The 10,132-nt window shown below is 37.5% G+C and overlaps 1 protein-coding gene across 2 annotated transcripts; it reads right to left on the reverse strand.

Annotated features, from left to right (window-relative positions):
• Positions 1 to 1,589: 1,589 nt before the first annotated feature.
• ca5a (carbonic anhydrase Va) lies at positions 1,590 to 8,973 on the reverse strand. Of its 2 annotated transcripts, none has more exons than XM_056250817.1 (7): positions 6,296 to 6,746; positions 5,896 to 6,093; positions 5,463 to 5,581; positions 3,856 to 3,951; positions 3,699 to 3,761; positions 3,368 to 3,526; positions 1,590 to 1,950 (listed from the first exon to the last, which is right to left on the reverse strand). In XM_056250817.1, exons 1-7 carry the CDS (start codon positions 6,336 to 6,338, stop codon positions 1,798 to 1,800), a joined length of 831 nt encoding a protein of 276 aa, XP_056106792.1. In that variant the 5' UTR covers positions 6,339 to 6,746; the 3' UTR covers positions 1,590 to 1,797. The 2 variants fall into 2 exon arrangements, with proteins under 2 accessions (XP_056106792.1, XP_056106791.1); XM_056250816.1 differs by lacking the exon at positions 6,296 to 6,746 and adding an exon at positions 8,446 to 8,973 and having other exon boundaries at positions 1,592 to 1,950.
• Positions 8,974 to 10,132: the final 1,159 nt, after the last annotated feature.

Here is a 10,132-nt window from a genome sequence, read left to right on the forward strand (position 1 = left end):
CCAACATGGCCCTCAATGCCAACAGCAAAAAGTGTCCAAGAACCTCAAACTGTAATCCATTCACTGCATAATTCAAATTCACACTATTCAATGCTGCTTCAATGAGAGAACATTGTTCCAGGACCTCCTAATGTGAAAGAATGTTCACAACTCTGAGAGCGTACTAAAGACTTGCAACCTAAAGTTTGCAACCCAAATCCAGCTTTCCAGTCTAGTTAGTATTTCTTTCAATTTCAACCATGAACGCAATAGGGAAAATACCAGGTGGCCCATTCAAATGAGAGGCCGCTTTAGGGACGGTTTACACAAGAGCATTGTTATTCAGCCATCACAAAGAGACCGTCAGCGTCTCTTCGCAGTTATGTCGAACTTCTGCCGATTCTGCAGCTCCCATGGTACTTTTCAACCGTCCTCTAAATATTACCATCACCAATCTAAAAACATTGACGTAAATGCAAAATTCATTTGCACATAAATACAACTATTAACATAAGAGGTCCTGGATGATTCTAACAATTTTACTGTCTCATTTTTACTGCATTTACAGCATATTTCAGACAAGGAAAACGGAATGCACCAATATTGAAGTATAACAATCAGTTGGTCTCACTGTAGATCTCATTTCTACATTGTGTCTGGTTTCATGTCCACCTCTAGTGGAGGAATTTAATAGAGCATACGTGCTCGAAAATGGAGGATCCTCTCTGAAAGGTATTTCATGAAATAGTGGAAAGACACGTCCAGGTGCTCCCAAATACATTTTACAAGACATACTCGCATAAAGACTAGTTTCTCTGTTATTGTTTTTTTTTTTTTTAAATCACCAACACTAAATACACTTTCAAGATCCACAGATGAACAATTACGACTGTGATATCATGAGTACAACAAAAACTATAAGACATTTGGAGGCACATTTTACCAAAAGGCAAATATGGCCAACCACTTGTGCAGTTGATCAGATTACTGATTACATGAGAGCAATGGAGAACTAATCAGAGATTATGTCCAATGCAAAAGGCACTAGGGATTATTATTATAATAACCTATTTTGCACAAAAATGAAGCACCTAGCAACTACAGTAATGCATATTCACTACTAAACAACTGTGCGCATTAATCTACCCCTTTTCTTTTTACATTTCTAAATGTCTTATGCACCTTTTATAAAGACTATATTTCTAGTCTTATTTATACTGCAATGCTCAAATGTAGAGCCTTTAAATATTGCAGATTTCTCGTATTAGATCAACTGAAAATACTTTAGATTATTTATTAGCATCTAAAAGTAAATCAAAAAAGTGAAAGGCATTGTGCAGTATCATGCATCCAATAAATTCCCCTCGCAGGAAACAAGGTAAGTGTACCACTAAACTAAAACTACTGTATACATAAATTAAAAACTTCACAAGGTCTAATGCCTCAAAACAAGGCATGTGCATACTGTCAGTGATCCACAAGAGGGGGCTGTTTGTCAAACGTGGACACCCCTTGCCACTATAGTTAGAGGAATTGTGCGTGTTTCGTTCTGAAATTAGAATTTACAGCGAAATGACGATGAATTGGATGAACCTTTTGACATGGAGGAATAAACAAACCCTTTCAATAACTATATAAATCTTTGCTAATCCCTTTCAATGGAATCTATACCTATATGCCTGGTTGGAAATGGTGAAAATAGTTACAATTTCCAGTTAAAATCATACAGATATCAGGACCCCATAGTAAAAAGAGACTGAAGAGTGTTTTTGTGATTTTTGGAGGTTTGGATGTGAATAAGTTCACGGAGTTGTGTTGCTACTCCATTGGGGGAGCATCTTGGAGGAAGGGGGAAAATGAAGAACGTACAGTCCGTCCCTTCAAAGCCTGCTGAACACGGAAGTTGTTGACCATGCTTCTTTGCACCTGCTCTTCTGCCGATGTGAACAGCAAGCTTCGAAACACTGCCAACTGAGAGGAAGGGAAACAAAAAGAATAGGAGAGTATTTAAAAAAAAAACGAAAACATCCAAATATTGGTATTTAGAATGAGAGAGAAAAGGGAGATTATGTAAAAGACAAACAGGGTGAACAGAAAACAGATGTCAGCAGTCAGCCAGATGAGCTTTTCCGTTCCATTTCCCAGGTTACCATGGAGCAGTGGAACATGAAGTCGGAATAACAAACAAGACTCCCAGCAGAGTCAAAACCTCCAGTGTGAGGTGACTGGAGGCTTAAATTCATAGCTTTCATAAGCTGTTGGCAGTTAGACGTACTGCGCAGACTTTCAGCACACAACAATCTTACATTTATTGAAACTAAGCAGCAAAAATCCAAATTGCTCTGATCTTTCACAGCTTTCTGTCGTCAAAAGGAAGCAGAATACCATATTATTCCTAAACACCAGAAGAACTAACGACTAGCGTTAAATGTAAACGTTTGTCAAACCCTGCACTGTACACATCTTTTACAATTTAATGGACCATTTTCACACTGTGATGACGAGTTTCCACAATTCTCAACATTGCAAATCAACATCTCGTCTCCTGTTCACCACTATAGAAGTTTACCCAACTACGACGACTTCCGCTTCTGAAAACCCTGGAAATGTGAAAAGGGTCTATATACATTTTTTAGATCCTTTTACAATCTAATAGAGGCTTTGCAAAGAGGCTGTTATTGAAGTATGTAGCATTACAACAACAATACTGGACAGGCACAACAGCAAAGCTAAAGCAGAGATAAAGAACATACTCACTTAATGTTAATTTTACATTAGAAGAAGGTGTTTCTTAAAGGTGCAGCAGCAAAAACTGACAATTTAATTCTAAAGGTTAGACAGAAGCGAAAAATAGTCATATAAATAGGGTGACCAGACGTCCCGTTTTTCCCGGGACAGTCCCGTATTTCAACTCTAATTTTAGTGTCCCGACTTATGAAAAAATCATGTTTTGTCCCGTATTTCATCGTTATATATATTTTTATATATTATAGGTTTCGTTTTCGAAAGGCTACGTGAATATGTATGTGTTATGTTCAAAACCGTGTAGCGCGCGCATGAGAGGGAGAGAGCGAGAGACCTTGCGTGTGTGTGCCCGTGTAGCGCGCGAACGATAGAGAGGGAGAGAGCGAGAGACCTTGCGTGTGTGTGCTATAGTACGCATTAATACGCATGCGTCTTATACCCCTTATACAAAAAATTCACTTTATCTATTTTCTAAATGCATCTTAATGCTCTTGTGAACAATTCATCCAACTGACTACCTTGTCCGTGTGTGTAATGTCCACGAATATTACATAGAATAATGTAATAATAATTTTTTTATTTCTTTAAATATGCTATCGAGGGAAATATTCCTTCAATTTCCTGTCTCATATCAGCCTCCTACCTGATCGTGACTGACTTCAATATGCTGTTTCATCACAAGCCATGTCACCGCCTCAGTAAGAGGAGGAGTGGTCAGAGAACCTGCGTATGTCCAATAGTCATCGATGTTCTCCGGAAGGAGACATACAGGGTCGAACTTGGTAAACTCTACCAAGCTATCCTGGGTGACAAAGGATGAGAATATTGCAAGATTGTACACAAAAAATGTATGCAAAAAGATTAACCACCCCTCATCCCTCGGTTTCCAAAATATCATGCTCTGAGGTTCTTAATCTCAGTTTATGACTCACAACACTGCCAGTGTGTACAAAACACAATATTTGATGCCTTACCTTGTGTCTGACTGCTGGCAAGGCATCCACCAGTTTCTGTAGACCCTCGTGCCTCTTTCCAATCTGTGAAAACACCAAAGCAAATTTACTTTTTAATTACAAGGCCTACTAAGCTTAAAGATCCAAGAAGTTTGATAATAATTACACACATCAGTACCTTAAGAAAGACTCCAATAACAGCTAGTCCATTATCCTCCATAACAGCCTCTTCAAACAAACTGTACTTGTCAGAGTTCCAGTGAACAATATGGAGCTGTAAAAAAAAACCCAGATATACACTCATGCTAATCTGAACTATAATTAAGGGCTCTTTTTCCATTATGCTTTTTACTTGGTGGTTCAGCTTACGATTACACAATCCTGCGGTTGAACATAGCTAGGTTTTGTGTTTTTGAAGTGCCACGACAGCTTAAACCAACATCCGTACAATCTGACAGTCCTCCATTCATTCTGGCACGATTAGATTCAACCGAGGAGGAGGGAATAAAAGCACTTTACGCAATAGAGGATCCATTTACAGGGCTGAAATCTGAGCTTTCTTTGTTATACGCACTCACACAGACAAATCAGTAAAGCTAAAGGAGTGTTGAGAGCCGTAACAAGGTCACATTCTCACCGGCACTTGGGTTTTTCATTCACACGTGCCTCCTTATGTAACTGGCTATGATGAGTAAAAAAGTACAGAACTTAAAGGAGTAGTTCACTTTTAAAAAAAACTTTTGCTGATAATTTACTCACCCCCATGTCATCCAAGATGTCCATGTCTTTCTTTCTTCAGTCGAAAAGAAATTAAGGTTTTTGAAGAAAACATTCCAGGATTTTTCTCCATATAATGCACTTTGCTGGGCACCAAACGGTCCAAGGTCCAAAAGACAGTTTCAGTGCAAACTGCAAACTGTTCAAAGGGCTTTAAACGATTCCAGACGATGAATAATGGTCTTATCAAGCGAAACGATCGGTCATTTAAAAAATAAATAACAAAGTTTAAGTTTTATAAGCTCAAATGCCCGCCTTGCTCTGTTCTGTGATGCACGTTCGTGACTCTCCTGTTCGAACTCGTTCATCAAAATGAACAAATCTTTTTTCGAGTCATTTGATTCATTTAACGACCGAAATGAACGAATTGACTCGGAAAAAGATTTGTTTATTTTGATGAACGAGTTCGAACAGGAGAGTTGCACAGAACAGAGCAAGGCGAGCATGTGAGCTTATAAAACTTAAACTTTTTTTTTTTTTTTTTTAAACGAGCGATCGTTTCGCTTGATAAGACCATTATTCATCGTCTGGTGTCATTTAAAACCATTTGAACAGTTTGCAGTTTGCACTGAAACTGTCATTTGGACCTTGAACCGTTTGGTGCCCAGCAAAGTGCATTATATGGAGAAAAATCCTGGAATGTTTTCATCAAAAACCTTAATTTTTTTTCGACTGAAGAAAGAAAGACATGGACATCTTGGATGACATGGGGGTGAGTAAATTATCAGCAAAAGTTTTTTTTAAAGTGAACTAATCCTTTAACCAGGGTTAGTGCCACATATTTAAGGGGGTGACAATCTTTCAGATTTTACAATAGAAATAGTGGGTTGTTCCTAACGGTAAAGTCTCCGCCTCTATTATAGAGAAGCTCTGTCTATTTCGCAAGAGAGAAATGCTTCCTCGTTGTAAAAAATGACATCCAGATGGCTAAGTCAGAAACAAAGTAATTTTTCATTCTTCGTTGCTATATAAATCCTTAAAATATACTGAAATCTTACGTAAGAGTACCTCAGCAGGGTAAAGGCGGCGGTCTATGGAGTGTTCAGAGCCCCAGGCGTTGTTCTCTCCCCAGTGGAAATGAAACTGACACAGTCTGAACTGATCCTCCAGTGGTCCTCCCTTCAGAGCTGAAAGAGATTCATTTCAGTTCTCAAAACATTTCAAACAAAATGTTTTGTTTTGTTCTTGGTACCACAATTTTAACCAAGCTCACATAGGAAATTCCTACTTGAAATAAGGGAAGCAAAGTCTCCACCAAAGTAATATATAAAGTTACTATTGTAAAACCATAATTAATTAATAGAACTAAAGTCATTTTAATTTATTTTATTTTATAGACGACAGTACTTCATAATGCAGTTTTATTTTAGTGACTGTAGTACAGAACAAACTATTGGATACCATAGCACATTTTTTAATTAAGACAATGAAGATGACTTACTGGATTTGTCAGTGGTGTCGTCATACTCGACCAGAAAAGAGTAGCCATTGTTCCAGATCTGCTGGCAGGTCCTTGGGTCATACTGCACCTTCAGCGGTCTGAGCTGCGGATCAAAGACGCTTCTACGCTCCGCGATGTCAATAGGTGACTGGCGATCTCCACCGGGAATGGCAAGCGGCCCCTGCCACATCGGATGTACTGGGGAGAGAATGACCGGTCAGGATAAGGAAACCTAGCGATCTAGGCAGCACATTAGGATTTTAGACAGTCTAACAACAGCACAAGACATTTCAGAAAATGTATGAAGCTTATTACAACAAATATTACAAAAACAGCTGAATAAAAATGCTTTATAAAACATACAGTACAGTAGATAGATAGATAGATCCCATAAACCTACATTTTATGGCACACAGTGCAGCCTCACATGTTGCGTTATACATTTTTTCTGATTCTAAAATTAAATGATTAAAATCCCAACAGGAAAAAAGCTGCAAAAACAAATCCAACACAAAGCGGCACCAAGAGCCGACGAGCCGTCCTTCTGGAATGTGTTAGAGAAGTAAAAGTCGAAAAGAAAATATGCTTCCTCCTGTGACTCGATAACTCAAAAGAAGAAGAAGAAGAAAAAAAAACCCTGACGTTTGGAATGTCAGGGAAAAACTGACTGTAACGCTTAACAGGAAGACAGTCAGCAGAGTTTTATGCCACCTTTATGAATGGACATTGCGTTGGGAACGTTTTAGCCAATCCTTGAGCAAACATGAACTCAAAATCCTATATACAGCAAGAAGGTTTGCCATCGGAGCTCTTCTTACACAATAACTGCTTAGATTGTGGTCACATGATCTAGATTCAACAAAAGGAATTAAATCAGCCAGAGAATGTTACCAACTCTCCATGTGAGAATGTGGCCTTTCATGAGATTAAAATTGCCTTACTTTCATTCCTGTCCACCATTTAAGTGGTCTAGTAAAAGGGGATTATAACTGTCCTGGCCCATTTTGTGGTAAGCAAACACAGACTAGGTTCTAACTAAAGAAAATCTCTCTTATAAAATCTCAAAGGACATGCTTATTTAAGCTTAGTCTTTGATTAAATGTGAATTAAAATGAACTTTTGTTATAAACTTGATTTGGGATGTTTACTCTGTAATTTTCATTACCAAAACCATGTAGATGTCAGACCACAACTTTTTTTTTCTTCTTGGTAACACTTTACAATAAGATTTCATTTGTTAACATTAGTTGATGCATTAACTAACATGACCAAACAATGAGCAATACATTTGTTACAGTATTTATTCATCTTTGTTATTGTTAGGTAAAAAAAGTACAGTTGTTCATTGTTCATGTTAGTTTACAGTGCATTAACTAATGTATAAGAAATATGTATTAGTAAATTAACATTAATGAATGCTGTAGAAGTATTGTTCATTCTTAGTTTCATGTAGTGGTTAACTAATGAAATTAATTATATTTCTTTGTTAATTTTCACTTATTTTAACAACTAGGCTAGTTGTATTTAACCGTTATTTATTTATTTAACTTTAACTGTTCTTTGCTTTAATGAGGCTTTCAATGTGAGGCTTAAACAATTAAAATCGGAAAAGACTGGCTTTATGCTTTGATAAACTAATCGGGGGATAGATAAGATAAGGTCTACACAATAGAAATGAAAGCTATAAGCAGCTACTAATTGCATGGTAAAGATACGAGTACAAACATATACAACAGTTATAATAATATTCAAGAATAGGACATTGTTATACATGATATACATTTTGCGTGCAAACCAATTACAAAAATGATGAAATCTAAGTTTATAAATAACAACTACCACTGAGTGACAGCTTTGTTTTCACCTAAAATTACAACCTTGTGTCCCACTCATTCTTGCAAAAATTACATTAAGGTTTTAAGAGTTTTCAGTTTCATGTTAATGTTCTTTATTTGCCTACTTACTACAACCTGATAAAAACTACTTTTTTTTTTTTAAAGCTCTTACAAACAAAAAACTAACTTATATTGCATCTTCAGGGCTGTTTTCAAAGAAATGTTCTGCAGACGTAATAAACAAGTGGGCGTGGCCTGTGGAAAAACAGTGACATGTAAAGCAAGGGCTGGGGTGATTTCATAATTCATACATCCAAAATGATACCACTCAAGGTGTATTTGACCCACAAAAACGATGCACAACGCACTACTGCGGCTGTCCTGGCATAATCAATGCAGTCATCATTTACCATCGTTTTTCATGTAAACATTCTGTCATTCAAAACCCGGAAGTCATTCAGGAGGGCGCTGTCCGGCGGTCGCTATAATAAACAAACACATTGTGACTCCATAATCATCATCCCAGTCATAAATTACATTATAACATCTGTAATAAAACCTAGTGGTGAGAGAATGGAAAATAGTGCACAAGTGGTCCATCAAAAAGACCAAACATTCGGGGGCCCAGGAGGGGGGCTTACATAACCCAAAAACTTCAGAAAAAAAAAACAAGAAAAAAAGAAAAGAAAAGAACTTATAGCAAAAATGCACTAACCTTGACTCAGGGCTAGCTTGCTGGAGCATGCACTCAAGTTGCATGCCCGAGCAGGTATCCAGCGCTGACTTCTGACATGATTCACCAGATGTCTGTGTATCTGCCGACCGAGAGGCGCTACGATCGCTGTCAGTGTCACCATGGTGTGTTCAGTTCACTTAACCAATCTAAAAATGAATTATGTAGGACCAAACTGCCTGAAGACTCGGATTGAAACTTAAAGCTTGATTAATATAAGGTGTCACGCTACGCCATGTAAAATATAGTCCTTTGGTGTGCGCGCTCGCGCAGAGCTCGTGCCAACAACACTGAACTAACTTACTCTCGCGCCCTCCCGATTGGCGGATGAAGGTAAAGAAAAAAAAGGGCTGGTTAACACCCACCAAACTACGAATGGGACTCTAGATGTTTCCAATTGTCTCGGTCTTACGAAACTCAAAAGGCTTTTGTTTGTAGTCGAGACAGCAGGGCGAAGTGTGGACGAACAGGTTTAAATATCCGAGTAACGTTAGAAGGTAATGTAGATAAAATGGAGGACTAGACCAGTTGGGGGTCGGGTGTCCCTCTCAAACCAATCAGCTTCATCCTCTGAGGGGCGTTGGGTCTTAATTATATGCGGAGGCTGGACCAACATTCAAGGTTTATTTAGGGTATTTATTTAATGAAATATGAACATTAAAAACTGGGTTATTGTGGTGACCATAATATTATAAATAAATATGTAGAACACATTGCTATTTGTTACTTTTTTCATGTACGTTTTATTAATTATGTTTATTGTCAGATCGTGCATCCCAGTTCAGTTTTTTTATGGCCTATAATTTGAGCCAACATAATTTGCAATAATAAATTATATTAAAAATCATACTTGGATGAAAGCAATTACGTCTTAAAATGCAACTTGAGTTTGAATTGTCCATAACTTATATGGTTATGTTAACGGGTTCGATGTAAAAAAAAAAAATCGCTCACTATTCCTTTTTTTTTTACAGTCTATGCTATACCCTTAAAAAGAGCATTTAGTCGAAACCGAGTGCACTCATTAAATCCCATAATGCACCTCAATAACTACGGCCAGGCCGATGTGAGCGTCCAGCAGAAGAAATTCCCTCGTCTTTTTCTCCCTTTACGAAACCAACATTTCTAAATTATTGCTCCAAATGTATTCGAGATGGTATTACATATTGGCGTGTAAAATATATATTTCTCCAAAGACTATTCTCTTACATCACGCAGACGGAGGAAATGAATATCTAGACAAAAAAAAAACAAAAAAAACATGGACCATCGCTCACAAAATGTGCCACTGAAAACGTAAACCTTGCATTTTACTTGGGGTGCCAACTAGGGGAAGGGTTAACAGGTTATGTAGCATCTTATGAACCCTACTGACGACATCTACCACGTGAACTGTGGACTCTGACATCTACGTGAGTAATAAGTGAAAACAGAATGTTCCTACGTCAAACATTCTAAATGTAAACAACGTGCAATTAGGACATTGTACCCTTTCAAGAAGCATTTTTTATTGTGAATAAAGGTTAAATGAGATGTCCTTTATTCAGCTCCTCAGTTTGGTCAGTAAATGAGGCATGGACTCATTTATACTGCTGAAGACTACAACTATAAGAATGAAACACAATGGTATAAATAGTTGTCGAGAGTGTATTTTCTTTTTCTTTAAAAA

This window comes from Rhinichthys klamathensis, unplaced genomic scaffold (assembly GCF_029890125.1).
Source record: "Rhinichthys klamathensis goyatoka isolate OS25496 unplaced genomic scaffold, OSU_Roscu_1.1 h1tg000076l_1, whole genome shotgun sequence".
Taxonomy (NCBI): domain Eukaryota; kingdom Metazoa; phylum Chordata; class Actinopteri; order Cypriniformes; family Leuciscidae; genus Rhinichthys; species Rhinichthys klamathensis.